The 24,642-nt window shown below is 65.8% G+C and overlaps 6 protein-coding genes across 13 annotated transcripts; 2 read left to right on the top strand and 4 right to left on the bottom strand.

Annotated features, from left to right (window-relative positions):
- Positions 1 to 26: 26 nt before the first annotated feature.
- Positions 27 to 14,138, bottom strand: asah2 (N-acylsphingosine amidohydrolase 2). 3 transcript variants are annotated; one of them, XM_088438283.1, is made up of 42 exons: positions 14,031 to 14,138; positions 9,799 to 9,964; positions 9,542 to 9,625; positions 9,348 to 9,467; positions 9,150 to 9,288; positions 8,895 to 9,079; positions 8,489 to 8,531; positions 8,272 to 8,417; positions 8,141 to 8,213; positions 7,964 to 8,075; positions 7,817 to 7,891; positions 7,602 to 7,748; positions 7,362 to 7,524; positions 6,874 to 7,131; positions 6,685 to 6,779; positions 6,516 to 6,615; positions 6,341 to 6,442; positions 5,983 to 6,177; positions 5,628 to 5,803; positions 5,322 to 5,419; positions 5,153 to 5,227; positions 4,943 to 5,082; positions 4,825 to 4,881; positions 4,704 to 4,754; positions 3,372 to 3,515; positions 3,051 to 3,227; positions 2,845 to 2,972; positions 2,710 to 2,787; positions 2,521 to 2,641; positions 2,243 to 2,368; positions 2,043 to 2,129; positions 1,861 to 1,965; positions 1,709 to 1,790; positions 1,525 to 1,640; positions 1,358 to 1,452; positions 1,242 to 1,281; positions 1,080 to 1,178; positions 913 to 1,008; positions 693 to 842; positions 556 to 612; positions 353 to 441; positions 27 to 278 (listed from the first exon to the last, which is right to left on the bottom strand). In XM_088438283.1, exons 2-42 carry the CDS (start codon positions 9,901 to 9,903, stop codon positions 77 to 79), a joined length of 4,731 nt encoding a protein of 1,576 aa, XP_088294409.1. In that variant the 5' UTR covers positions 9,904 to 9,964; positions 14,031 to 14,138; the 3' UTR covers positions 27 to 76. The 3 variants fall into 3 exon arrangements, with proteins under 3 accessions (XP_088294409.1, XP_088294408.1, XP_088294410.1); XM_088438282.1 differs by lacking the exon at positions 14,031 to 14,138 and adding an exon at positions 10,297 to 10,435; XM_088438284.1 differs by lacking the exons at positions 6,341 to 6,442; positions 14,031 to 14,138 and adding an exon at positions 10,297 to 10,435.
- Positions 10,550 to 13,920, top strand: bbs1 (Bardet-Biedl syndrome 1). Of its 2 annotated transcripts, XM_088438306.1 has the most exons (6): positions 10,562 to 11,738; positions 11,847 to 12,029; positions 12,099 to 12,230; positions 12,377 to 12,483; positions 12,551 to 12,671; positions 12,752 to 13,731. In XM_088438306.1, exons 1-6 carry the CDS (start codon positions 11,253 to 11,255, stop codon positions 13,574 to 13,576), a joined length of 1,854 nt encoding a protein of 617 aa, XP_088294432.1. In that variant the 5' UTR covers positions 10,562 to 11,252; the 3' UTR covers positions 13,577 to 13,731. The 2 variants fall into 2 exon arrangements, with proteins under 2 accessions (XP_088294431.1, XP_088294432.1); XM_088438305.1 differs by having other exon boundaries at positions 10,550 to 11,738; positions 12,377 to 12,671; positions 12,752 to 13,920.
- On the top strand, positions 13,890 to 15,395 carry ankrd22 (ankyrin repeat domain 22). 3 transcript variants are annotated; one of them, XM_088438353.1, is made up of 6 exons: positions 13,890 to 14,032; positions 14,243 to 14,434; positions 14,548 to 14,655; positions 14,758 to 14,835; positions 14,976 to 15,003; positions 15,066 to 15,395. In XM_088438353.1, exons 1-6 carry the CDS (start codon positions 14,012 to 14,014, stop codon positions 15,314 to 15,316), a joined length of 678 nt encoding a protein of 225 aa, XP_088294479.1. In that variant the 5' UTR covers positions 13,890 to 14,011; the 3' UTR covers positions 15,317 to 15,395. The 3 variants fall into 3 exon arrangements, with proteins under 3 accessions (XP_088294479.1, XP_088294480.1, XP_088294482.1); XM_088438354.1 differs by having other exon boundaries at positions 14,905 to 15,003; positions 15,066 to 15,315; XM_088438356.1 differs by having other exon boundaries at positions 14,976 to 15,315.
- On the bottom strand, positions 15,261 to 18,781 carry lipf (lipase F, gastric type). Its single transcript, XM_088438342.1, has 11 exons — positions 18,218 to 18,781; positions 17,293 to 17,475; positions 17,121 to 17,232; positions 16,848 to 17,049; positions 16,678 to 16,787; positions 16,473 to 16,609; positions 16,175 to 16,321; positions 15,965 to 16,036; positions 15,815 to 15,883; positions 15,646 to 15,756; positions 15,261 to 15,567 (listed from the first exon to the last, which is right to left on the bottom strand). Exons 2-11 carry the CDS (start codon positions 17,410 to 17,412, stop codon positions 15,445 to 15,447), a joined length of 1,203 nt encoding a protein of 400 aa, XP_088294468.1. The 5' UTR covers positions 17,413 to 17,475; positions 18,218 to 18,781; the 3' UTR covers positions 15,261 to 15,444.
- A 152-nt stretch (positions 18,782 to 18,933) lies between these two features.
- atad1b (ATPase family AAA domain containing 1b) lies at positions 18,934 to 21,757 on the bottom strand. 2 transcript variants are annotated; one of them, XM_088438343.1, is made up of 10 exons: positions 21,646 to 21,757; positions 20,849 to 21,049; positions 20,654 to 20,752; positions 20,452 to 20,572; positions 20,188 to 20,388; positions 20,010 to 20,116; positions 19,853 to 19,942; positions 19,534 to 19,584; positions 19,328 to 19,461; positions 18,934 to 19,250 (listed from the first exon to the last, which is right to left on the bottom strand). In XM_088438343.1, exons 2-10 carry the CDS (start codon positions 21,020 to 21,022, stop codon positions 19,130 to 19,132), a joined length of 1,098 nt encoding a protein of 365 aa, XP_088294469.1. In that variant the 5' UTR covers positions 21,023 to 21,049; positions 21,646 to 21,757; the 3' UTR covers positions 18,934 to 19,129. The 2 variants fall into 2 exon arrangements, with proteins under 2 accessions (XP_088294469.1, XP_088294470.1); XM_088438344.1 differs by having other exon boundaries at positions 20,849 to 21,183; positions 21,646 to 21,745.
- A 378-nt stretch (positions 21,758 to 22,135) lies between these two features.
- On the bottom strand, positions 22,136 to 24,605 carry rnls (renalase, FAD-dependent amine oxidase). Of its 2 annotated transcripts, none has more exons than XM_088438350.1 (7): positions 24,277 to 24,605; positions 23,952 to 24,057; positions 23,666 to 23,808; positions 23,435 to 23,593; positions 23,076 to 23,264; positions 22,845 to 23,013; positions 22,136 to 22,759 (listed from the first exon to the last, which is right to left on the bottom strand). In XM_088438350.1, the coding sequence occupies exons 1-7, from the start codon at positions 24,425 to 24,427 to the stop codon at positions 22,723 to 22,725; spliced, it is 954 nt and encodes a 317-aa protein (XP_088294476.1). In that variant the 5' UTR covers positions 24,428 to 24,605; the 3' UTR covers positions 22,136 to 22,722. The 2 variants fall into 2 exon arrangements, with proteins under 2 accessions (XP_088294476.1, XP_088294477.1); XM_088438351.1 differs by having other exon boundaries at positions 22,835 to 23,013; positions 24,277 to 24,550.
- Between the last annotated feature and the right edge of the window lie 37 nt (positions 24,606 to 24,642).

The following is a 24,642-nucleotide window of genomic DNA, read 5'->3' as shown; positions in this document are numbered from 1 at the left end:
TGACGCGCACAGAAGACGGCGCGGGAAGCCTTTCCAAGTGGCTTTATTGGCGGCGAGCGAGGGAAGGAGGAAGGGGTCACGGGCGGCCGTAAAACGCAGGGAGCACCCGGAAGACGGCGGACGTGCCCTCGTAGGGCGAGATGACCGGTCGCAGGCCTTTCATGCTCTTGTAGTGCCCCGTGTGCCTGATCCTGTAGGAGGCGGCGGCGGCGTTCGGCGGGATGTGCCACTCCACCGTGGCGTTGCTCCGGCGCTCGGGACCTTTGACCCAGAGGAACCTGCCGGCGCACGCACGGGCACCCTCCGCTCAGCCGCCGCGCGCCTGCGTGCGACGACCCGCCCCGTCACGCACCTGGTCTCCCACGAGGCGTCGGTGTGGACCGGCGTCCAGGCGTCGTCCGTCCCCTCGCGCATCTCCACCACCGCGAAGCTCCGGTCCCTCTGACGGCCCGGCAAACGGAGCGCAAGGCGTCGCCGGGAGATGAGCGCGCCTTTGTTGTTTTTTTGCGCTTGGCTGACTCCGAGGCAAAGTGCGGACGAGCGGCGTTTTCTCACCACGTCTCCCGAGTGTCTGGGGTTTCCGGCCACGAAGGTGACGGACACCACGTCGCCCTGGAAAGGCAAAAGGATGCGCAAAAGGAAGCGGCCGAGACGCCCGCCCGCCCGTTCGGCCTGGCAAGTTCGCATCCTACCCGTCTGTAGACGGGGAGCGCCTGCTGCAGGACGTCGCCAAAGCTGCTGTTGTCCGCCTTCCCGTCGACCGCGGCCGCGGGTAACAGGTTGAAAAGATTCTTCTGGAAGAACGGGGGAGCCGGACCCGGCGGGAGCGATCCCTCTCGGCCCTGAGTGCGACGTACGAGGCGTTTCCCGGGCCCGAGCGCAAAACGGAGAAACGGGAAGAGCGTCGCGCACCTGAGCGATGGCGCGCGCCAGTTGGCCAAACTTGACCATGTAGGCCCCGAGCGTGTGCGGGCCGTAGATGGTGGACGCGCCCTCGTAGCGCTGGACCTGGACAAGAGAGGGACGGCGCCGTCCGCGCGCGGGACTTTAGCGCGCGCCGCGGCGGGACCCGGGCCTACCTGGTACTCCTCGTAGGTGGTGATGTAGTGCGTGTAGGCGTTGCTGAGGCCGGCGATGACCACGTCGGCGTCCCCGAAGGCCCCCTCCCGCTGCAGCTCCTGAAGCGGCGCGCGCGGCGTCAAACGTCACGAGGCGTAGGCCGGCGCCGCGTCGACACGTACCCGCCGGACAGCTTCTCTTAACCTTCTTCCGGCCATGGTGCTGGCACGCGGGCGCGCAAACAACATAAGCGCGCGCGGCGGCAAAGATGAACCCCAACCCTAACCCGCTTTGTTACGTCATCTCTCCGGGAACGGCGACCACTGCGACGGGGCCGACGGTGAGGATCTGGACGTCGATGATTTCCGGGTGCCACGGCAACGGCCACTTCATCTGCGCGCGCGCGCAGAGTTAGGCGCCGGCGGCCCGGACGGAGACGCGAGGAGCGGCCGGAGCTCCGCCCACCTCGCCCGTGCTGAACAGGATGGGTTTGGGACGGTGGCAATCCTGCGTCTCATTGGACGGACGGCCCAGGAGGGCGTCTCGGATGCCGTCCCAAAACGGGTCGCCCTCCACCGCGCCTACGCAAACTCACTTTGCCTCGGCTGCGCGCGTCCCGAAGACAGTCTGCGCGTGCGCGACGCGCAACCTTGCGTGAAGTTGAGCTCTCCCCCTCCGTCTGTGGTTCCTGCCGCGAAACTGTGACCCAGCGCCGGTTTGCATGTGCTCACCTGCGCACACGCCAGCGGCCGGACCAATGAGTGGCGCGCCGCTGACCGCGCCGCGGACCGCGCCACTGACCGCGTGCGTGTCGTTGAGGTGCACGGTGACGTCCGTCATGTTGACCCACTGATGAGCCGAACGAACGAACCCCGTCACTTCCTCCACGGCGTCGGCGTAAAGCTCCTGCAAACACATGCGCGCGCGCTAGGACGCCCAAAGCCAGTTGGTGGCGTCTTCCTCGCACGCGCACGTTCACGCACCCGGGCCTTCATGAAGATGTTGTTTCCGATGATTCTGGTGCTGTCAAACATGTCTTCTCCGGGTCCAAACGCTTGACACTCCCCGGTCTAAATGCACGCGCACACACGAAAAGACTTCCTGCGGGGTGCGCGAGGCGGGCGCGCGAGGCGGGCGCGCGAGGGGTGTGCGCGAGGCGCGTGCGCGAGGCGCGCCCGCTTACCCCTCCGTCGGGACACGAGCTGTTCAAGTAGTCGCAGGCCAATCCCGAGTTGACGCAGTGAGGACCTTGAACGTTTGGGCTCACGTCGCCCAGGTTACTGGAGGAGAAAGCGGCCACGAACGCCCCCTGACGCACAAACAAAGAAAACAGACTAAACATTTCATTTGGCAAGAAATGGCGTTTCCAGCGCAACGAAGGGAAAGTCTAGTCTTCACGAGTCCGCTCTGGGGGCCCCCGTCACCGGGCGGAGCGCGCTCCTATTTTGAAGCGGGGCCCACCTGTCCCGGTAGCGCCGCGGGGTCCTTGTGTTTCTCCATCAGGTAGGCGGCATAGCCCATGTTGTCGCCGCTCACCAGACGATTGCTGGTCTTCATGCTGACGGCGTGCACCGCGAACCAGCTGGGGGTCCGCGAGGCGCGGCCATCAGGGCCGGCCGGTCAGGCGTAGGGCGGCGGCCGCAGCGTTACCCCAGCGCGCCCATGCCGTCGCCGTCCAGGTCGGTGAACTTGAGAAGCACCATCTCCTTGTCCACGTCGTCTCGGTACCTGAAGGGTTAGGGTTAGCAGAGACGGCGCCGCGCGGTCCCCCCGCGACGCGCGGACCTGTTTTGCTCGTCCCGCGGGTTGTTGCGGTAGGAGTGCGGACTCCGGTTCACGCTGCTGGCGTCCACGCGACCCCGATTCCTGTAGATGCGCCCCGGGCGCACGCTGTTGTGGGCTCTGTCGATACTCTGCGAGGGAATTGACAAGTGGACAAAGCCCACCCGCGGGCGGCGCGCTCCGGCCTAAGTGGGACTCGCCCGCCTCGCCTTGACGATGCCTTTGACCAGCGGCCGTACGGACGACTCCAGGTAGCCTTTGCCGCTGATCATGAAGAGCGTGTACTGGAAGTAGCCGGCCGGGCCCGAGTGCGTGTGCGAGCCGCTCAGGACCACGTTGTCCTGCCGGTATCGCTCGCCGTATTTCACCCGCAGGGCCTTCAGCACCTGCTCGCGTCACACGCACGGTATCGCTCGCCGTATTTCACCCGCAGGGCCTTCAGCACCTGCTCGCGTCACGCGCACGTACGCGGCCTGCGGCGAGGGACGCGCAAACGCGGCGAGGGGCGCGCGCGCGCGCGACGGGCGCACCTCCAGCCTGAGCCTCTGCGAGATCATTCCCACGTCCACGGCGACAAAGAGCACTCGACGGCGCCCGTCGTCAACGATGAAAGCGCGACTGAACAAACGGGTGTGAATGCCCGCGGCCGTCTGCTGAGGGTTGGCGTAGCCCATCTGCACACAGGCGCGCGCGGGCATGAGCGGCGACTCGGCCGACGGCGGGGCGCGTCGGAGACGTAACCCGGGCGAGCGACCAGAGGAAGTTCGGCGGGCGGTCCCGTGCAGTCGGCCCGTCCCGCTCCGATCAGGAAGGACGGCTCGGGGCGGGGGGGCGCAGTCGGGTCGGGACCTACCGCCGGCAAGGTCGAAACGTTCGGGTCGAAACGTTCAGGTCGGCGCTTGGCGCGCGAGCCAACGGTACACTCACGGCTGTTTGCGGCCGTCATGGCGATGAGAGTGACGCTGACGGTCGTCATGACGACAAACAGCACCGTAAGCGTCACCTCCAGGGTGGAAAGGGCGCAAATCCTCCCGCCGCCCATCTCCTTCGGCAAACCGGGACGCGACGCGGGCGACGTCGGCCTTCGCGCGATAGGAGACGGTCGAGACCGGTCGCTCGATGAAGCGCGCTACGAGACGCGGCGCCGGGCGGCCCGTCAGGAGAGCGCGCGCAAACCGTCCGAGCGCGAGGCCAAAGGCGGGCCGGGACCCGGTCGCGGCGCGGCACGAGGAGACGGATCGGCGCAAGGAATCCCGGGACCGGCCGAAAGTCGGAAGCGGACGAGCGCGACTCACGCGTGGACGGACGCTCGGCGCGCCGCCGGCAGTTTGCCGGCCTTGCCCCCCGCCCCCAAGCAAAGTTCGCGCCGATAAGCAAAGCTTTTACGACGCAATTCCGTCATAAATATGGCAAGGTGCGCGCTCAGCACATTTGCGCCGGCCGCCTTGGACAAAGACAATGGGGAGTTATCGGACGAATGCATTTTATTTCCTTCAAAACAAGTTTACAGCTGATTAAAACTTGCAGATGATGTCATTTTCTGCCAGTCTTGGAGCGCAGCTGGCGCCGGATGATCGCGTGATTGCTCTCCATTTCCTTTTGAACACACAAGTGGCGACAAGGCATCCGACTGGGAGCAAACGGGGTGTGCGTGTGTGCAAACGCCTACTGTCGCCGCCGCGTCCTTGCCGTAAAGCCGCCCGCGTCCTCGCCTGGGCCCGCCGCGGCGCGCCGGACGCTTACCCGCGGCGCTCGTGGACGCCGACGACCGAACCGACTTGGTGAACGAGGCTTCCTAGCGGCAGCGGAAGTTTTGGGAAGAAGCCCAAGAAGATTTGAGAGGGAAGACGAGGGCATCCTACCTGCGTCCCGTTTGCCACGTTGGCCCGCTTGCCGTCGCTCCACGAAAGGCCCTAAGAGTCACACGGGTGGCGTCGCGTCACGCTCACGCTACTAGAGAAAACCAAAACAAAAGTCGCTCACCTCCACCTGCCAGCTTTTCCTTTTCCCCGCCGCCCCTTCACCGGCGCCGGGCGGCTCCTGCGCGCGCGCACACAAACGTTATCGCCGTCATAAGAGTCATCGTAGTCTTAGTCCTGACCCGTGAGTTCGTTTCCTGTCTGCGCCTCTCCTTCCCGTCGCGCGGCCTCGGCATTTCCTCCCTCAGCTCTTCCATCCGTGCCGGCTTCTCCAGGGGCTCCTCCGGGTGCCGCTGCCCTCGGACCTCGGCAAGCTCCAGTTCTGACGGGCGGTAAAGCACGCGCGGCCACTTAGCGGACGCGGGGGAGCGAGCCGCTCCGGGGGTCCTCACCTGCTGTGATGGCGGCCATTTGCTTCCGCTGCTCTTCCAGCAGCTCGTCCTTCTCACGCAGGACGCGCTCAAGCTCTGCACGCGCACGTCGGAAGGAAGGGGCGCGCACGTTAGAAGGCATGGACGCGCGCAGGCAGGCGGGCGGGCGGGCGGGCAGGCGGGCGCTCACCTCGTTGCCGTCGGGCGTCTTCCTCCGCCTTTCTCCGCTGTAGCTCGAGCTCCGCCCTCAACTCCTCAAGCTGGCGGAGGTGCTCGCACTTCCTTTGGCTGCGGAAAGACGCGACGGGAGTCAAGGCCGAAAGCTTCCCGGCCACCGTCGCGCAGCGCCTTCCTTCCTACCGCGAGCGGGTGGGACAATTTCACCGCTTTATCGCAAGCGATGCGCGCCACGGCTCGTTTTTTTTTTTTTTTTTTTTTTTTTTTCTCACGGCGCCGCCCGACGTTCAAACCCGGAGTGAAGTTCGCTCGTCCGTACCCGCCCGGCTTCTCCCGCGTCGCTTCGCGGAGGTCTCCGAGTGGGCGGGGTGAGCGGTCCGGGGCCGCCCGGCACTCCTCCCGCGGTCGGGCCGCGCCGACGCGGAAGGCGCTCGGGCCGGCGTCCCGCCGGGGCGAATCGCGCGAGCGCCGGGGATCTCGCTCCGGAAAGCCGGCCTGCCCCCAGACGCGAGAAAAGACGCGCAAAGGAAAGAAAGCCAAGAGCCGGAGCCAGAGGAAGGCCAAAGAAAGGCAAAGACCGAAGCGTGAAAGCAAGAGCCGCGAGTGAAAAACGAGCAAAGGTCATAAGAGCGCAAGAGGCCGCCGCGAACTTATGGCGTTTTGGATGGCCTCACCGCCGTCTGCGGCCCCAGCGCTCGGTCGCGCTCGTCCGAGCGGGCCGGGGAGGAACCGGAGAGTGAGCCGCGCGGCCGCAGGCGCCTACCCGGCGGGCGCTCCCCCGCGGGCCCGCCTTGGTCCCGGCCCGTCACGACGCCCCGCGTTCCTCCTTCCTGCCGCCGGCCGTTCGGCTCAGCTGCCGCGCCGCCGTCCTGCTCGCTCGCGCGAGTGGAGGAAACGGCAAAAGGAACCGTCTCAAAACAAGGGGAAAAGAAAAGGAGCCTCGAAAGAAAAAGAAAAAACTAACGGCGAGAAAAGCGAGAGACCGATCAAAAGAGGCGAGGCGAAAAAGGAGGAGCCGGCGACGGCGCTCACCCGATGGCCCGCGCTCTCGGAGTCGGCCGGGATGTCGCGCAGCTCTTGGCCGAGCCGGCTCGGGACGCCGCCCGGAAGCGCCGGCCCCCCCCGCTCCTCCTCCTCCACCGCCGCCACGTCAAACGCGTCACGTCCCGCACGACGGGCACGAGGGCGGGCGGGGCGCCTCACTGACCTGAGTTGCCGGCGCGCCCTCGTCCAGCGGCTTCCGGAGGAGCTCCAGCCTCACGCCCGCCCGCTCCTCAAGGATCTGGCGTTCTCTCTGCAGACGCTCGCTGGACAAAGGCGGAGAGGCCGTCAAGCCGGCGGCCCGGCGACGGCCGGGGCCCCGGTCCCGCGCTCACCCGTAGTCTTTCTCCATCTGCTTGAAGACCTCCATGAACTCGGCGCAGACCTCTTCTCGGATCCGGGCCTCGGCGACCAGACGGAGGGCCGCCACCTGGGAGGTCGACGACCGGCGCAAAAGCGGCGTCACGCGCTCCCCTGAGCCCGGCCGGTCCAAGCGGCCGCCCCGATCAAAGGAGACCTCCCACCTTGTCCTCGTCCTCCGCGCTCTCCTCCCCCCCGCCTGCCGCCTCGAGCACCGTGCCCTCCACGCTGCTCCCCTCGCCGCTGTCCTCCACGATGTCCTCCAGGGTGGTCTCCCAGGCCACCAGCGAGCTCCGGGGCGCGCGCGCCAACATCTTCCTGCGCTCGTCCGCCCCGTCTATGAGGACGGAGAGTTCCGAGGCCGACCTGAGGGCGGCGCCGTCCGAGCCGCCGGCGGCGGAGTTTGCCGTCGGCACCACGGCCTGAGAAAAGAAAAAGACCCGCGCCGTCGACTCGCGGGGAGCGTGGAAATCGAGGCGCGGGAAGCCGGCGGCGGTATTGCGGCCACCACCGCCGGTGGGCGGGGGCGCCCGGGGCCCCCCGAGCCCGCTCGCCGGCCGGCCAAGGAGCTGAGGCCGCGGACGGTCCCTCTGCGCCCGAAGCGGGCCGCCGGCACCTTTCTCCGACACGCGCTCCAAGAGGAAGGACGCACCTTCTGGGCCAGGGCGGAGAACTTGAGCACGTTGAGCGTCTCGTCCACGCAGGACGGGTCCTGGCTGATGTTGACCATCATGGACACTTTGCCGGCGCCGCAGAAGAAGGACTGCAGGAAGTGGGTCAGTTTGGACTCCCTGAAGGGAACGTGATAGCGGAGCCTGCGCGCCCCAAAAGTTGTCACGAGAAACGCGAGCGGCGGGCGGACGGGAGCGGCCCGAGCGAGCGCGGCGGCTACCCGGCATTCTGCTTGATCCTCATGGCGCTGATGCACTTGCCGAGCGCGAGGAGGGAGCTGTTGATGTTTCCCGCCTCCTTCAGCCGCTCGCCCGCGTTACGCGTACGCGAGCAGCGCTCCGACCCGGCCAGGTCGCACAACACCAGCCTGGGCGCACGGAGGCGGTCGGCACGCGGGGCGGAACGGGTCGGCCCGGGCGCGGCGGCAGTGCTCACTCGCTGACGCCGAGGAACCTGGGAACGGCGGCGCCGGCGTCCACCCTCAGGATCCTGACGGAGAAGACGCTGTGGCTGCACCGACAGAGATGAGCGGCTGTGAGCGCGCTTGGGGGGCGGGGCGGGGCAGGGCGGGGAGGGGCCGACCTCCTGCTGGACTGCTGGTTGAGTCGCGTGGAGGCCGACATTTGGTTCTTCTTGCCGACCTTCACCACTTGGAGGGCCTCCTCCGAGCTGCTCACCCGGACCCACCTCAGGTCTGCGGGGCCCCACGCGCGCACGTGAACGCGCGCACATTCCATTGCCAGTCGGGGCGGAGGGCACCTCTGATGAAGGAATTGCCTTTGGCGTCCTGAGACAGACGGAGCGTCGTCCTCTTGCCGTGTCCTCCCGGGACCTGAAGGCACGGTCGCGTGAGTGGCCCGTCGGCCGGCCGCGCGGGCCGGGCGCCCTACCTGCTCCAGGAGGTCGTGAATGTTGTCGTTGTAAATCTCGCAGAAGGAAACCCAAACGGAAAAGCCCACGTGGGCCGGGACGTCCGGGAGCGAGCGCTCGCTCTCGGGAGGGCCGTCCGCGCCGCCGTCGGAGCTCAGGGACGAGGCTGCCGCAAACGCGCGCCGTTAGCCGCAGAGGTCGGAAGGGCGGACGTCAAGGACCAAAAAAGGGACCGACCGCCCTGGGAAGCCCAGCTCCGGGGCGCGCCGCGTCTGTCGTTCTGCGGACGGACGGGAGGAAAGACCTAATGAAGGGCGCCGGCCTGAAGGTCGGCCCGGCCGCTATTCAAACTAAATCCGCTCAAAAATGCTCAAAGCCACCGATAGCGGATGATGGCACCGTAGCCGTTCCGGCCCGAACGTCACTCGCCGCGGCGTGTGACAAAAGCGTCAAAAAGGTCTTTTTCCCCCAACCGGCAAAACGTTTACCCCGGAAAAACGCCGACAAGCCGTCTCCGATCGCGGACCAGATTTGGAGCGCGAACGAGCAAGAGAGCGCGGGGCCGGGCGGGCCCGTCATCCGCTCGCCGAGCGCGGGCCGTTCCCATCCGAGGGGTCGGAAGAAGGCCTTTTCAAAGGCGGACCTCTTTGAGGCTCCGGAGCAGAGCGCGTTTGGCGGCGCTCTCCGCGTCGCGCTCGTCCTGACTCAGCTGGCTGAATTCTCGGAAGCGCAGAGGTTTCAGGGGGCAGTCGGCGCGCAGGCGACCCTCGGCGCCGTCGAAGATGTGGCGCAGGCACCGCGGCAGCAGGCCGGCGTCGCGCTCCGGACCTGAAAAGGGGCGGGGGGAAGCTCGGGGGGACGCTCGGGCGAGCCGAGGGTTTCCGCGGCGGGCTCCCACCCAGGAAGGTGAAGGTCTTCCCGGCGTTGGTGACACCGTAGGTGAAGAGGACACAGTTTTGTCCGCGCAGAACGTCTCGCGCCAAACCGCGAACCGATCCCTCGAACACTTTCTTCTGGCCGGCGTCCGGTCCGAAAACCTGAAAGGAAGCGACCCGGCCTAGGTCGGGCGGGGCGAGGCGGCGCGGGCGGCCTTTACCTGGGTGAAGGTGAACCTCTGAGCGCTTTGCGGCGGGATCTTGTCGGCGGGCCCGTTGGACTGACTGCTCCTGGGAGCTCGGAGGAGCACGCTGTGAGGTCCCTCCACGGTCACGCACTCCTGCCGCCGTTCGCAACGCTCAGCGCTTCCGCGAGGTCCCCGCGCGGGCGGGCGGGCGGGCGGGCGGGCGTTACCTGCGACCCTTCGCTCTCGGTCCCCGTCAGAGGACGAACCCTGAGGTAGACCCGGAGGTTCTCCGGCCGACCCGCCGCCTCATCCTGAAAACGGACGCAAAGGTCCGGTGACCGTCGGCGAGCGTCACGGGTCGCGCTGGACTCTTTTGATTTTGGCCACCTTGGACCGGGGAGCGGGGGCGGCGAGGAAGATTCGTCGCAAACGCGGGCGGGCGCGCGAGGCAGAAGCAGGGCAGGCGGGAAGGCAGAACCAGGACCTGTTTTTGCAGAGACGAGAAGTCGTGGAGCAGGTTCCGCTTGACGTCGTCCAGCTCCACGGGGCCGACCCTCTCCGGCTTGCCGTCGGCCAAACAAGAATTCATCCTCCCGGGCTCGGCAAACGCACACACGTCAGTTCCTTCCGCTCGGATGTCCGTTCTTTGGCTACAAACGGGCATGAGAAGAACCTGTGCGTGAGAATCCGGGCGGCGATTCGTCTGACGCGAAGCAACGCCGAACTTTTCTGCACGCGCTGTCGGCCTTTGAGAGCGCGCGACGAGCGGCCGAGTTTTTGGGATTCTGCTCCCGACTTCATCGCAGCGCTCCGAGCAAGCCCGACAGGTGCCGTTGTTGATAGCATTAGCCGCGGCTAGCCGCCAGTTGAAAAACCCGCGCGTCGGACCTTGCGCGTGCGTCGGACCTTGCGCGTGCGTCGGACCTCGCGCGTGCGTCGGACCTTGCGCGTGCGTCGGCGTGCCGCACGCGTTCGGACTCACCGGGAGCGGTTCGGGGAGCCGAGGGAGGCCGAAGACGATCCCGCTGGCTCGCGCGCCCTACTTTTAAAGTGGAAGCGAACGACCAATCGGAGAAACGAGACGAGCGTGGCGTTATCACTGCGCGACGCGCGTCGCCTCTTCCTCGTGCAGTTGCTTTGGCGGCTGGCGAACGTCTAGGGGCGCACTATCGCCACTTAACGGTGGGAAAGGGGTAAGGCAGGAGCTCCCGCTTCCTTGTACTCATGCCGAGAACCTCGTCAATGTTGAGCGCGTGTTCATTTTGCTCCAGCGCAGCGGTGGCCTTCTTCTTTTTGCCATTGCCGGCCGCCTGATCTTAGCTTATTTGCGCGCGCGCAAAAAAAAGAAGAGCAAATTGCCGCTAGGGCTCCCCCTGGCGGTCATTTATCCCGATGGCACGGCGTACAGGCGTCGCGTGAGACCGACGTTGCAGACGGGGCGCCGCGGCCGAAAAACGCTTGAAGCGGATTACGGATTAAAGCGGCGGCAGCGCCATTGGGAAGGCGAAGGCGAAGGCGAGGTCCACAGCGCGCCCTCTCTCCGCTCACCTTCAAAACACCCGACGACGCCGCGTCCTCGGAGCGCGGGAAACGGCGCCATCCGGAGGGACGCCGCTCGACGGTTTCCTTGACGACGGTGAGACAACAAGGCCGATCCGGGCTGATCGACATGCTCGCCGGTTGCCTTTTTCTTTCCGCGCTGGCGGCGATTGGGTCGGGGGGGGGGGGGGGGCGCCAGTCGATCCCGTCGGCTGGCGTTTGCCTTAGGGTTTAGGTCGGAACTGGAGCGCGGTGGGTTGCGCCTCATCAAATCGGCTTCGGGCGATTCCACCCGACCGACCGCGAGCGGGATTAAGACGTCGCGTTTGAAAAGGGTGCAAACTGCCGTCGGTCGAGCGGAACGCAAGCTTCGGCGCAATGGCTAACGGATGCCAGTAGATGGCGCCGGCGCATCCCTCGGGATCGCGTCAAGGTCGGGCGGCCGCGCCGAGATGTCCGAAGGTCGCCCCGCTCGCTAACGCCGGCGGGCGGGCGGACGCGACGTGTCGCCCCGCAGCCGAAGGCGTCATGAGCGGCGACGACGGCAAGTGGCTGGACGCCCACTACGACCCGGTGGCGGGCCTGCGCACCTTCACGTCCTGCGCGGCGCTGGCCGACCTGAGCGGCGACGGCGACGGGCGGCTGGTGCTGGCCGACCTGGGCGCCGGCGCCATGAAGCTGAAGGTGTACGGCGGCACGGCGCTGAGCGGCGAGAGCGTCCTGCTGGACCTCCCGTGCGGCCTGGCGCCCTTCTTCATGGACGTGCACGAGCCTCGCGTTCCCGCCGTGGCCGTGGCGTCCGGGCCCTGCGTCTACGTCTACAAGAACCTCAGACCCTACTTCAAGTTCACGCTGCCCGCGCTGGACGTGGACGAGCTGGAACAGGTGGGAGTCGCCGGGGCGGCGCCGACGCTTTTCGGACCTCTTCGGAAAAGGCCGTTTCCCGGCGGTCCGCGTTTGCTGCGCTCCGTGACGCGCTTTGTGACGGGGCAGGACGCGTGGCGGCAGGCCCGGGAGGGCAGCGTTGACCCCCCCGCCCTCAAGGAGATGCTGGAGAGCCTCCGCAAGAAGGCCGAGGCGCCGCTGTCGGCGCGCTCGCTCCGCTTCCTGTCCGCCGACGACCGGGACCTGGAAGACTTTGTCCAGCTGCACAAGGATCAAGCCGTCAAGCGGCAGGTACACCCGCCCGCCCGCCCGCCCGCCCGCCCACAACGGGGTGCGAGGGACCAGACCGGGCCTTTGCAGACCGTCATCACGTGCATGAGCACGCTGAAGAAGAGCACGGCCGACGAGGACGGCGTCAGCTGCCTGCTGATCGGCACCGAGAGCGCCCACATCTACGTGCTGGACCCCGAGGCCTTCGTCGTCCTCGCAAAGGTGCGGCCGCCTCCGTCGGTCCCCCGGCCCGTCCCTTGGCGCGTCCCCCCCGCCGCCCGCTCTTCATTGGGTCTTTCCTCCCGTCCGTCCTTTTGTCCCGTCCGTCCTCCTGTTCGTCCTTCCTCCGGCCGTTTCTCCTCCCGCAGATGGCGCTGCCGGCCCCGCCCGCCATGATGGACGCCACGGGTCAGTTCGACGTGGAGTTCCGGATCACGGCGGCCTGTCGGAACGGCAACGTCTACATCCTGCGCAGGTGGGCCCGCCGTCGGGGCGGGGCGGCGCCCGAAAGCGGCCCCGAGCTCTTCTGCCTGCGCCCGCAGGGACTGGGACAAAGCCAAGTACTGCGTGGAGCTGTCGGCGCATCCCGTGGGCCTGGTGAGGGTCGGCAAAAACATGGTGGTGGGGACCGCCGACCAGAACCTGCAGGGATTCACGCACAAGGTAGCGGCCCGCTCCAGAGACGCGCCGCGGCCGTCCGGGCGGGGGGCGGGGCTCTCTGAAAAACGCCGGCTTCGCTCCAGGGCAAGAAGCTGTGGAGGGCGGCCCTCCCGGCCCCCATCGGCACCATGGCCGGCATGGAGCTCCCCGCTCGAGGCTTCCTGGCCGTCCTGGTGGCGCTGGTCAACTGCGAGGTCCACGTGTACAGGGACAAGAACCCGGTGAGCGTCATCAAGACTCCGGACCTGGTGACGGCCATCTGCTTCGGGCGCTACGGCCGCGAGGACGGGACCCTGGTCCTGACCATGAAGGGCGGAGGCCTGATGGTGAAAATCCTCAAGAGGACGGCGGAGTTCCGGGAGCGCGACGGCGCGCCCGGGCCCCCGGCCGCCCAGAGCGTCCGTCTCAACGTGCCCAAGAAGACCAAGCTGTACGTGGACCAGACCCTGAGGGAGCGCGAGCACGGCGCGGCAATGCACCGGGCCTTCCAGATGGACCTGATCCGCCTGCGGCTGGCGGCGGCCAGGGCCTACGCCCAGGCCCTGGAGTCCAGCCTGACGCCGGTGTCGTCCGGGCCCGGGCGCTCGCTCAAGATGAACGCCGCGGTCCAGGGCCTGGGCCCGTCCTTCAAGCTCACGCTCAGCGTGCAGAACACGGCGGCGTGCCGGCCCGTCCTGGACCTGGCCGTGGTCTTCCGGTACGACCCGGCCCTGTACAGGATGAGGAAGCCCTTCCTGAAGATCCCGCTGCTGGTGCCGGGACTGGTCTACCCGCTCCAGACCCTGGTGGAGTGCGCCGGCGACAAAGGCGTCTCCGGCGTCATCAAGGTCCTGGTCCTGCACGAGGAGCGCGCCGCGCCGCTGCTCACCGCGCACATCGGCATGCCCGTCAGCGAGGGCGCCGACTGAGAGCGCCGAGGACAGAGTCGGCCTTCCGCCGTTTGGGGCCCTCCCAAACGCCTCCGCCGCTTTTGCGCCCATCGCTGTCCGAGGGGCAGGATTGCGCTTGGCCCGTCGCTGCGCGATGCCGCCGAAACAATGGCAATAAAGATCATCCCGAGTCATTTGTAGGCGGCCTCCCTCCGGCGAACGGGCCGGCAAGCGCTTGCCGATCGCGTCTGCTCTTTTTCCGTCCTCCCGCCGTGGCGCTTTTCTTCCTGAGGGCTTCAAGGGCCACCGTGCTTTTATTTCGAAAAGGCCCCGGCGGACAGGTGATGCGCTTTTATTTTGAAAAGGCCCCCGCGGACAGGTGACGCGCTTTTATTTCGAAAAGGCCGCCGCGGACAGGTGACGCGCTCTTATTTTGAAAAGGCCGGGAAGCGGCGCGCGTTTCCCGTGGCGGACATGGGCAAGGTGTACTCACAGGTAAGGTCTTCCTCGTCGGCTCGGGGCTTTCCCCGCGCGCGGGCCGGGATCGATCTTCCTCCCTCGGTCGGTGGCGGGCGATCGACGGCGAGCCCCCCCCCCCCTCTCGCCCGAGAGCGCGCGTCGCGGCAAAGAAGCGCTCGACCGGTTGAGCGGCTTCGCGCCGGCGCCTGACGGGCCGTTCCCTCCCTCCCTCCCTCCTTCGCGCAGCCCGCCTGCCAGCTCGCGTACGACGGCGACGTCGGTCGGCTGGCGGCGGCCGTGGCCCGCGACCCCGGCGCCCTGGACGCGCGGGATGACGTCACCGGGGACACGCCCCTCATCGCCGCCTGTCGCCGCGGCAAGCTGAGCGCCGTCGCTTTCCTGTTGGAGCGGCGCGCGGACGTGCGCGCGCGCAACCAGGTGGGCGCGCGGCGAGCGGTCTTCGCGCCTCTCCCGCAAGGGTAGGGGGGCGTCGCCAAGAGGAGCTGCGCTCGGCTCGTTGCCGTTCGGACCTTTGCGGCGTTGCGTTTCAGAAGCGTCGCACGTGCCTTCACTACGTGGCCAAGCAGAACTTTTCCCTCGTGGAGCACCTCATCATCCTGCTCCTCATGCCCGTCCTCCTCCTGGGATACTTCCTCCTGGCATGTTGCCGGCCCGATGGCGTCATCTCCGCGCGTCCTCGGGCGTCGTCAAGTGACGCGCGCGCGCGTGTGTGTGTGTGTGCGCGCGCGCGCTTGGCGCAGTTACAGAAGCGGAGGCGTAACTTGGCTCTGATGAAGGAAGTTCTGGACAGCGACGTGGACGTCAACGCGGCCGACTACGTAGGTTCGCCGCCGAAGCGCACGCGCCGGCTCCGGCTCAGCCGCCTCTGACCTGGCGCGCATTTGTAGAAGGGCAACACGGCGCTCCACTACGTTTGTCTGAGGAAGCGACAGCATTTAGTTCCTCCGTTGCTCCTCAGAGACGCCGACCCCCACGTCAAGAACCAGGTGCCGACGCGCGCGTCCCCTTCTTGCGTTCCGCCCGTCGATCGCGGCGTTTGGCTTGGCAGGACGGCGAGTCGCCGCTGGACGTGGCCACGAGGTTAAAGTTCACCGAGGTGGTGAGGCTGCTGAGGAAGACGCGGTGACGGCACCCGCCGAGCAAAGCGTTTCGCCGACGTCGCTCCGGTTGCGGTCCCGCGGTTTCTTTCACGCTTTTTCGGATTGTCCTTCTTCCTTGCTTTTATCCAAATCGGCAACAGGCGCGCAAATAAAGGCTTTTATTAAATGCCGGCGCTTGAAATGCCGCAGCCGCATTTAGCCAGCGGGGCCCGTTTTCTCCTTCCGCTAATCGGAGCTGGAATAAACGCGCGCCGCGCCGACGAGAGCGAGGAGGAAGAGCAGACTTTCGAGCTCGTTTTGTTTTCGGTCCCGTCCGGGCGGCGCCCTCTAGTCGTACTGCCGCAGCAGCTTGAGGATGGCGGGGAACATGAGCCGGGGGGCGTCCAGGCCCCAAATGAAGTCCAGGTGGTCCCAGTGGGGAATGTGCTGTTGGAACACCAGGTTGGACACCTGCGGGCCGCGCAAAACCGTCAGACGGGCCCGCGCGCGGGCGGGCGGGCGGGCGGGCGGGGCGGGGCGCGGCCGCACCTGCGTCAGGAGCAGCGCCACGTCTTTGGGGTCGGCCAGCGTGTCGCGGCCCCCCGAGAAGACGGCGGTGGGGACCTTCATGTCGCGCACGTGGTAGCGGGGCGGCGCCGACTGCGGAGCGAGCGGCGACGTCTGTGGCGGCTCTCGTCCGGGCTTTGGCGGGACTCACCTGGTTGTAATGCTTCATGTTGCCCGCCGCGCCAAAGTCAAACGCCGACAGCGTCCCGCTGCTCACGGCCTGAAAGAGCGGCGACAAGCGGGGCCTCGCGCGCACGTCCCTCAAAAAAATCCAATCAAAATAACGGCCCGGCGTCCCGACCTGCGCCCAGTGCAGCATGTTCTGGACGGACGTCCCCGCGGGACAGTGCGTGGTGTAGACGGCCGTGCGAGACTGGAAGCAAAGGCGGGACGACGGAGGTGACGACGGAGGTGACGACGGAGGTGACGACGGAGGTGACGACGGGCGTGACGACGGGCGTGACGACGGGCGTGACGACGGGCGTGACGACGGCCGCCGCCCGGAACCCACCATGTTGAGGTTGAGCTCGTCGAAGCCGCACAGGACGAAGAAAAGGTTCCCGCACAACTCGCTGAGCAGACGCTTGCCGCAGACGTGCTCGGCGAACCACTCGATCGTGCGACTCTGCGGCAGGAAGTCCCGCCTTCCGAACAGCTCCTGCGCAAAGGCGAAGCCCGACTTTCCGCCACATGCCGCAAGGTGGGCCGCGGGCCCCTCCGAGCCCGAATCGCTTCGAAATAGCGCTCCCCCACCATACGCGCAAAGGCAGCAAAGGAGCGGCGGCGGCGGCGGCGGCGGAGGCTCGTACCCAAACCAGGGATTGGGGCAGGGCGGCCAGCTTGCTCATGGGGCTGCTGGAGAAGGCCACGGTGGCCACCGGGGCCAAGGCCGCGAACAATTTGATCTTGGCCGCCAGCCGCGGGAGAGCGGAGAAGGCCACGAAGCCTACGCGCGCAGGAGATCGTGAGCGCGGCGTTCCGACGTCGCCGCGCCGCGCATCGAAAGCGGCCGACCGATGGTGGTCCCCTGCGAGTGTCCCACGTAGGCCAGCCGCTGCTGTCCCGTCACCTTCAGGACGTAGTCCACCGCGGCCGGCAGGTCCAGGAGGGCCATTTCGTCATGGCTGTGTGCATGCGCACACTTGAGGCCGGGAGGCGGCTTGGGCGGGCCGGCGTGGAGCTACCTGAACTTCCAGAAGTCGTCGTCGTCGGGCGTGAGCGCGCGATGCCTCCTGGACCAGGTGTTGCCCCGGCTGTTCCCCAGCCAAACGTCGTAGCCGGCGTCGGCCAGCGCGTAGCCCAGGCCGGACTCCGGCGGGTTGGTGATCCAGTTGCTGCCGGCCGCCAGGAGGCCGTGCTGGAGGAAGACGGCGCCCCGCGCCCCGCCTGGACACGGAGCCCGTCGTCGGCCGAGCGTCGAGGGCGCCCGACGGAGCGGGGCCGGGCCGCTCGCTCACCTGGCTCTGGCCGCCGTCCCGCCGGGATCCTGTTGAGCGTCAGGATGTAGCCGTCCTCCGTCAGCACCTGGTGCTCCTCCGCCGGGTAGCCCCACCGGCGGATGATCTCGCTCTGCGCAAACGGGCTGGCGCTTAGCTCGGGCGCCGCGGCCGGGCGCCGGCGCGCACTCACGATGTTCATGTGCACCTCCGGGTCCAAGGGCGAGCGACGGCCCGCGCGAGGCCCCCGCTCGGCCGGGGCGGCGCCGCACAGCAGAGCCGCCCAAAGCGCTGGCCAAACGGCGAGCCGCATGCTACCTAAACACGCTCGGCGCGACGTCCCAGAGGTCCCGAAAGCACGGCCGCGCTCCGGACGCTTGAAGAGGCAAAGCCACTTTGAGAGGACGGCTCGGCCTCGCCGGCGCTCTCGGGAAGGGCAGCCCGCCTTCTCCGCACCGATTACGGAGGCCGTGCACGGATTGGAATTAGGATGCGGCCCTGTGGCGGGGCCGCCGCGCGTGCGATTCAAATTCAAGTGCGATATTTGAAGAAAGACGCATACGTCAATATCTTGGCATATTCAATTCCGGCTCCTTTCCATCAGTGAAGGGACAACGTGTAAGACTGGGATCGTTTTTCATCGCTGCATCCGTAGGGTTAGGGTGCCACCCCCCCATGCAATCTCAGCTCATGATAACCGGACCGACCTTTACATTTAAAACATACTCTCGTCGCTAAGAACGCATTTATTTGCAAGTTTTTCAAACGTATAATCATTTAATGTATTCCTTTTTGAAGAAAAACGGTCCAAGTCCTAAAAATCGTCCCTTTTAACCGTTCCGATCTTCGAAAAGAATTCACGAGCAGGGCGTTTACAAAATCCCCACGTTGTGGCAGTAGACGTGAACGCGTCACGCTTCTTGGGCCGTACGCGTGCGACGTCCAGAAGCTACATGAAAACTTGATCGAAATAAGCGCTCCGATTTGAGCTCGTCTAAACCCAAAGCGCCAACGGACGACAGTGACGTGAGCGCGGACAAAGCGACCACGAAGCGAACGTGGCCCGCGCGACTTTGGAGAAGTTTGATGGGGCCGATGGAAGAGAGGCGAAAACTCACCGAACGCTGCTCTCAGGCTTTTGAACCTTGAACCCGGCTCACGTGACGCCGCCCGCGACTCCACAAGCCGAACGAAGCCGGCGGGCGGCCATCTTACGTTGCCGCCGGTGTTGCGTCGCAAAGATAATCTGCGCCGCAAAGACAATCTGCGCGAAGACTGCGGTACGGTCACTCGGGTACGACGGCGACTATCGAAATATCGCGCAGGTTATTTCCGACTTTAGCTTTACGCCGCGCCTTCCTTCGCACACGCGCCCTTGATTATATTCACCACTTGACACATTAGCGTAGCTGTCCGAACGCAACCTACACGCTTCGTATCCGCGCTCGGCCACCGAGGTCTCGTTTAGACCGTGTGTTTGACTCAGGTTGGATCGGTACTTCGTCTTAAAAAAAAAAAAAAAAAAACATTTGCGAGGACGGCAAAGTAAACATTGATTGTACGAGAAGGCCCGTTTCTGCCGTACTCGGCCCGCATGACGAGAAACACTCGAATGACTTCGACCGTTGAATGACTTCGACGACCGCGCTCCCCCGTCGGCCTTTCCCACTCGCGATCCTCTGGACAAACGGCTCGACGGATCCTCGTTGGCGCTCGCCGTCATCCGCCACTGGCCCCAAAGAGACTCTGGCCAGAGTCGGGGAAAACGTTTCCATCAAACGGCGGCTAATCAAACACTCAATTGGACACTCGCCCGTGATAAACAAAACTGAAAGCCGCCGCAGACCTTTATGACACCAATCAGGAAAAAAGGCGGTTTTGAGAGGAGAGGAATAATCAGGAAAAACGGCGGTTTTGAAAGGAGAGGAACCGCGGCGACGGCGATTCATTTCATCGGATGACATTTGCGGGAAAGCCCTTTTCGACGTCAAGGCTCGGCAAGCAAGAGGGAGCGCCCGGGCCGAGACGCTTCAGTCCAGAGCGGCGTGCAGCAGAGCGCCCTGCCCCCCCGCCAGCTTGGATCGCTTCATCTTGGCGACGGCCCGCTGAAGATCGGCGGCGCCGATGGGCCGGATGGCGTCCTCGGCCGGCCTGAAAGCCACAAACGGGAAGGTGAGAGGCTAGGGGCGGCCAAGGCCGGGGCCGCGACGGCGGAAGGCGCGACCGACCCGTCGTCGCCGCCGCTCTGCACAAAGTCCCGCACGCACAGGAGGGCGCCGTCGCGGCACATCTCCCTGAGGTCGCTGCCAGAAAAGCCGTCCGTTTGCCGGGCGATCTCCGAGAGCTCCACCGACTCGTCCACCTGGGGGGGGAGGGGGCGGCCGGCTAAGCGGGCGGCCCGCGCCAGCGAGTCGGCGAGCGCTCTTCCACTCACGCTCTCGTTCTCCAGGATGAGCCGGAGGATTTGCTCCCGCTGCCGCAGACTCTGCAAAGGGGAGAAGAGCGGTGGGCGGCGCTCGGAGCCAACTCGGCGCAGCTCGGGCAAACGTTAGGGAAAAGCGCGATTTGGCCGGCAGGGGTCCACCGACGTCCGTTTGAAATCCATTTTTAAATGGCCGCCGGAGCTTCTGGAAGCGTTTGGCCTCTGGGGTCTTTGAGGCGGAAGGCGACTCGGCTCCCGAGGCCCACGCTCGTTTGCCGCGGAAAGGAACGCGGCGCGGCCGAAACGCCGGCCCGCTCCCGCCCCGGCTTACCGGCTGGTTGATGTGGAACCTGGCGGGCATCCTCCTCAGGATGGCCGAGTCCAGATCTTGAGGTCGGTTGGTGGCGCCCATGATGATCACCTGGCAAGAGCGGCGGGCTTAGGGGGGGGGGCGGGCTCGGGGCGGGGGGGCCGGCCGGCCCGCTCACCTGACAGCGGTGGTCCGTGTCCAGGCCGTCCCACAGGCTCATGAACTGCGCCTTCATCATGGCCGTGGCCTCGTGGTCCGAGCTGGAGCGATTCCTCAGGAAGGAGTCTGCGCGCGAAAACAAACGGGCTCCGTCGGGTCGCGCTGACGTCCGCCCGCCCGCTCGCTCCTCACCTCACCTATCTCGTCGATGAAGATGACGGCGGGCTGCAGCTTGACTGCCAAGGAGAAGACGGCGGCGGCCAGCTTCTGCGACTCGCCGTACCACTTGTCCGTCAGCGTGCTGGGCTGCAGGTTGATGAAGCGAAAGCCCGCCTCCTTGGCCGTGGCCTTGGCGATCAGCGTCTTCCCGCAACCGGGCGGCCCGTACAGCAGGACCCCTGTGACCGCGGCGGCCGCGTCAGCGAGGGGGCGGGCGGGTGGGGGCGGCGGCGGGCTCCGACCTTTGGGGGGCTGCAGCAGCCTGGAGCTCGGAAAGAGGTGTCGTTTTTGGACGGGCATGATGACGGTCTCCCGGAGCTCGGCGATGACCTCGTCCAGCCCGCCGACGTCACGCCATGACATCTGCGAGGGTCCCGCGATGAGGTGAGGCCGGCCGGCCGGGCGAGCGGGCGGGCGGGCGGGCGGGCGTGCGTGCGCACCCACCTGCATGCTGAGGGGGTCCACCAGGTGGGCGGCGATGCTCATCTCGTACTCTGACAGCTTGACGTCTTTGACGCCGATTTTCCGCATCAGCTTCTCGGCCTGGGGGCAAAAGCGGCGCGGGCGATTCGGCGGCCGACTCTTTACGGCTTGAGCCGCCGAGGCCGACGCGACTCCAGCGCCTTGACGTCCACTGACTTGTTTCTGCGCTTCCACCTTCTGCTTGCGCGTGGGGTCGATGGCGTCCACCATCCACTTGATGGTGAAGTAGGTAACGGCTCCGAAGATGGTCAGGCGGAAGAGGAGGCCCACCACCTCGTTCCTGCCCAGGGGCCGCGCCGCCGACTCCACCGGAAGCTCCCTCAGCACCATCCCGACGTGGCCGCGTCACGGCCGACGCTGCGCGCGCCCGCACGCACGCACAACACGCTCGGGCTCAACGAGACCGCAATGGCACGTGCGCGAAAGCTCGTTTTCCGGAGTGACAGCAGATGTTTGCAAACGTTTAGTCGGATCGGACAAGGACTTGCTTTCTAGAAGGACAACAGAAGTCTGACTTGAACAACTCGAAGTTCAAACGAGGCCTCCAATTGGGAGTCGCCAATCGGTTTGCTCGATATTTCACTCCCTCGTTGCATTAAGAGTGCACACGTGCGTTCCGCGTCCCCGACAGCCCGAAAGAAGGCGTTCCCATCCCTCCATCGGTGGTTGCGGTGCACCCGGACGTCTATATCTAGGCGGACGTCCGTCTTTCTTGCGAAGTAGCTACCTATGCAAACGCGTCTGCGCATGTTGTCCCTGTGCTGCCCGCCACCGTCGAAAGCGAAAGCGAAAGCGAAAGCGGTCCCGGTCCCGCGCCGAGCTCGTTAGCATTAGCATCAGGTTGACCTTCTCCGAACAGCTCTCCCGCCCGAGGCGCCAAACATAGGCATGAGCAACAAGCCGCCCCCAACAAAACCGCTGGAACGGCGTATCGCACCAGCGACAAAACGTACCGCGTCTCGAGAATGACTTCCGCCGGCGAGGGACGAGTGAGCTTCGTCCGTCTTCAGTCACACTCAACTGGCGTAGGTCTTCTTCCCCGTCTCGTTTACCGTTGCGCACAAACGCCACTGGGTCATGTTTCGCCACCTAGTGGCGGCGGAGATCGACGGCACAGGGACACCTCCCGTTTTGATCGTGCAAATGGCCTGCGTCTGCCTTGTCCTTCTTGATGGACGTTTGGCTGGAAGTGGCGATGAACGGACATCAACGGGTTGCTTGTTCATAAAGAAAGATGGGCGAGTCATCGAAACTATACATGTGAAAATGTGTTCAAATTCGTATAGCCCCCAACCAGCAGTCTCCGAGGGCTTCACGGGTGAAAAATCCCAAACGTTCCTTGAGCAAAGCTCCGAGGCGAGAGCGGGAAAAGTTCAACAAGCCGGGAAGTCGGGGGCGAGCCCGCCGTCGTGCCGCCCTTATGAATGAAGCGCTTGTAACATATTTACTATGGGTTGTTTTCATTTATTCACATTTTTTTCTGTTTTGAATGATTTGTTTGTTTGCGCTAAAAAAAACCAAAAAGTCGACCACGCGCTGTTCAGCGGTGTGCTGTTTTAGCGCGGCATTGGCAGCGAATGTGTTACAGTGGCCCCGGAAGCCCTTTTCAAGGCTTACACGTGAAGCCATCAAGTGTTATCCAAGCAGACCTTCCACAAACGGAACTTTGTTTGTTTCCGGGAGTTTAGAAAACTTTTTTTTTTTTTTTTTTAATGGCGGGAGTTGACGATCCCCGCGCATGCGCAGTTTGACTTGACTTCCCAAGGAACGTGAGGCGACGCAGCAGGCGGAATCCTCGAGTCGGGTCTTTCGGTTCTCGTCTTTTCTTTTCCAAAGGGGTTAAAGCCCGTTTTGATCATTATTGGCTTCCAACTGACCGACCGACGAAACGGAAGGCGTCCCCCGCCGCGCCCGTCAGGGACTGCCCCGGAAGGCGCGGAGCGCGCTCAGCGCCGACGCCAGGCAGCCATCGAAGTTGGAATGGGTGAAGGCGTCGCCGGCGCAAACCAGCAGGGGGCGCTCCGACAAGGTCATGTGACCCGGGCAGCCCGCCGCCGCGCTCGCCACCTGACCGAAACACACGGGGCCGGTCCTTAGCGGAGGCGGCGAGGCCCCGGCCGCCTCTGCGGGTACGAGGCCCACCTGCGAGTACCTCCACTTGTGGCACTTGACGCCGATCGGCCGGGGCAGCGCGGGGAGGAGCCGCTCCAGCTCCCCCAAGATGACGGGTCGCACGTCCTCCGCGTCCCGCTCCAGATGCCGCAGGCCGAAGGGAGCGCTCGTGTGGACCACCAAGGACGGCCCCCGGCCAGCGTCCCCCTCTGGACGCGGCGCGCGGGTCAGCGGCGCCGCGCGCGCGCGCGGGCGGGCGGGCGCGCCTCACCTGTGCCGCCTTTGCGAGGCTCCACGGCAGCGTAGCAGATGACTTTAGGGTCCCGGTCGCCGTCGTGGTTGTAGTAGCGGATGGCCCAGGGCACGCCCAGGTCGGCCCCGGGGGGGAAGAAGAGCGCCAGGGCGAAACGGGACGAGTAGGTCACGCCTCGCAACAGCTCCTTCTGCCGGACGGACAAGACTGACAGAACGCGCGCACAACGCCATCAGGCGACGTTTCACGTTGGCCCCGAGGTACGGGGACCGTACGTCATCAAAACGACGAAAGGGATGACGGACGCCCATTTCGCAGCCTCGAAACGAAAGCCGTCCTTTTGGGGGAAAAGCCGAGCCAAGTCGAAGCGGGCTCACCGTCTGGCAGGTCGCCTTCGAGCTGCAGAATTTGCGGCGCGGGGATGGTCAGGAGGACCGAGTCGAAGAGCTGGCCGCCGCCTCGCTCGCCGCGGACCTCCCACGCGGCGCCGCGGCGGTACAGGCCCGTCACCCGCCGCTCCAGGAACAAGTCGGCCCCTGGAGCGCAAAAGACGAGAGGTCTGACCCTAACCCGGCCCGACCCGACCCGACCCGACGGCGGGCGCTCACCCGACTGGCGCAGGAAGTGCTTGACCACGCTGCCCATGCCCAGCGGCGCCACGTAGTCCGCGCTGCCGTCTTTGTGCCGCAGGCCCTCCACGGCGCAGTCCAGCGGACGCAGGACGCCGGCCGCCAGCAGCTCCGAGTAGAAGCTGACAAAGGCGCCGCGCCGCGCCGCGCCGCGCGGACGTTCGCCTTGAGCCGGAGCCGAGGAAGCGGCTTTCCCGTGTTTTCGACGGACAGAGCGCCATTTTTTGCCCTTCGGGGAAGCGAGGGGCATGCCGCCATTGCTTACTTGTGGTGAGAGCGCGCGTACTCGCGCGTGGCCGAGATGTACTGAGCTCCGAGGTCGGCCCAGTGAGACGAAGGGTCGGGGGGCCGGGAGGTCGACATCCTTCCGCCTGACATACACACGCACGCGCACGTTCGCCCTTGAGTAACAGGCCTCCATACCGACGAGCGCGTCGCTAGCCGGCCGGTGCCGTGCGCGCCATTCATCAATTTGGGCATCTTATCAAGCTTATCGGGCGTCTGCGAGCACCCGCGTTGCCGAGCCCGCCTCGGATGGCTGCAAAGGAAAGGTGCAAGACGAGCGAGCGCGTGTGCGCGCGTGAACCGACCGGCTCCGCGGGCTTTGTCCCAAACTTCGATGTGGACTCGTTCGTTGCCGAGCTCCCTCCTGAGCAGGCAGGCGCACAGGCTGCCCGTCAGGCCCGCGCCCACCACCAGAACCCGACAGGACGCGTCCAGTGCCCTCGTCGAGGACGACATGTTCTTCCGCTCCAAGCCAGGAAGGAGCAGCTCCGCAGCTACGGGAAGTGACGTCGCGCGACTCTCCCCAAAAGAAGAACGTACTTCTGGTTCACCTCCCACCAAAACAAAAAGCCACCTCCGAGGACTAATGCTGTGCTTGACGGCGGCACCGAAGGACTGTTCCGCTCGTCTTTTTTCAAACGTTCCGAGCTAAACCGCCCTGCTGAATTCTA

This window comes from Hippichthys cyanospilos, chromosome 17 (genome assembly GCF_059441005.1).
Source record: "Hippichthys cyanospilos isolate Australia breed blue-spotted pipefish chromosome 17, RoL_Hcya_1.0, whole genome shotgun sequence".
In the NCBI taxonomy this organism is placed as follows: Eukaryota; Metazoa; Chordata; class Actinopteri; order Syngnathiformes; family Syngnathidae; genus Hippichthys; species Hippichthys cyanospilos.
Note: the sequence above shows the minus strand (reverse complement) of the source record. Positions and strands in the feature narration are given on the sequence as shown.

Bases quoted from the DNA above. Each gene is read 5' to 3' on its own strand.
- asah2 (XM_088438283.1), bottom strand. From the start codon at position 9,903: ATGAATTCTTGTTTGGCCGACGGCAAGCCGGAGAGGGTCGGCCCCGTG. The intron at 8,418-8,488 runs GTCGGTCCCTTT...CGTTTGCGGCAG, and splicing joins GAGCTGGGCTTCCCAGGGCG to CCTCGTCCCTGAGCTCCGAC. The intron at 6,616-6,684 runs GTGAGCGCGGGA...GCCTTTGTCCAG, and splicing joins CAGATGGAGAAAGACTACGG to CGAGCGTCTGCAGAGAGAAC.
- bbs1 (XM_088438305.1), top strand. From the start codon at position 11,253: ATGGCGCCGGCGCATCCCTCGGGATCGCGTCAAGGTCGGGCGGCCGCG. The intron at 12,030-12,098 runs GTACACCCGCCC...GGGCCTTTGCAG, and splicing joins ATCAAGCCGTCAAGCGGCAG to ACCGTCATCACGTGCATGAG. The intron at 12,672-12,751 runs GTAGCGGCCCGC...GCTTCGCTCCAG, and splicing joins TGCAGGGATTCACGCACAAG to GGCAAGAAGCTGTGGAGGGC.
- ankrd22 (XM_088438353.1), top strand. From the start codon at position 14,012: ATGGGCAAGGTGTACTCACAG. The intron at 14,033-14,242 runs GTAAGGTCTTCC...TCCTTCGCGCAG, and splicing joins TGGGCAAGGTGTACTCACAG to CCCGCCTGCCAGCTCGCGTA. The intron at 14,836-14,975 runs GTAGGTTCGCCG...GTTGCTCCTCAG, and splicing joins ACGTCAACGCGGCCGACTAC to AGACGCCGACCCCCACGTCA.
- lipf (XM_088438342.1), bottom strand. From the start codon at position 17,412: ATGCGGCTCGCCGTTTGGCCAGCGCTTTGGGCGGCTCTGCTGTGCGGC. The intron at 17,233-17,292 runs GTGAGTGCGCGC...CCGTTTGCGCAG, and splicing joins CGGAGGTGCACATGAACATC to AGCGAGATCATCCGCCGGTG. The intron at 16,322-16,472 runs GTACGAGCCTCC...GCCTTTGCGCAG, and splicing joins TGCCCCAATCCCTGGTTTGG to GAGCTGTTCGGAAGGCGGGA.
- atad1b (XM_088438343.1), bottom strand. From the start codon at position 21,022: ATGGTGCTGAGGGAGCTTCCGGTGGAGTCGGCGGCGCGGCCCCTGGGC. The intron at 20,753-20,848 runs GTCAGTGGACGT...TTTTGCCCCCAG, and splicing joins AGGTGGAAGCGCAGAAACAA to GCCGAGAAGCTGATGCGGAA. The intron at 19,585-19,852 runs GTAAGCCGGGGC...TCCCCTTTGCAG, and splicing joins GGTTCCACATCAACCAGCCG to AGTCTGCGGCAGCGGGAGCA.
- rnls (XM_088438351.1), bottom strand. From the start codon at position 24,427: ATGTCGTCCTCGACGAGGGCACTGGACGCGTCCTGTCGGGTTCTGGTG. The intron at 23,809-23,951 runs GTAAGCAATGGC...CGCCTTTGTCAG, and splicing joins TACGCGCGCTCTCACCACAA to CTTCTACTCGGAGCTGCTGG. The intron at 23,265-23,434 runs GTGAGCCCGCTT...GCGTTCTGTCAG, and splicing joins CGAAGGCGACCTGCCAGACG to TCTTGTCCGTCCGGCAGAAG.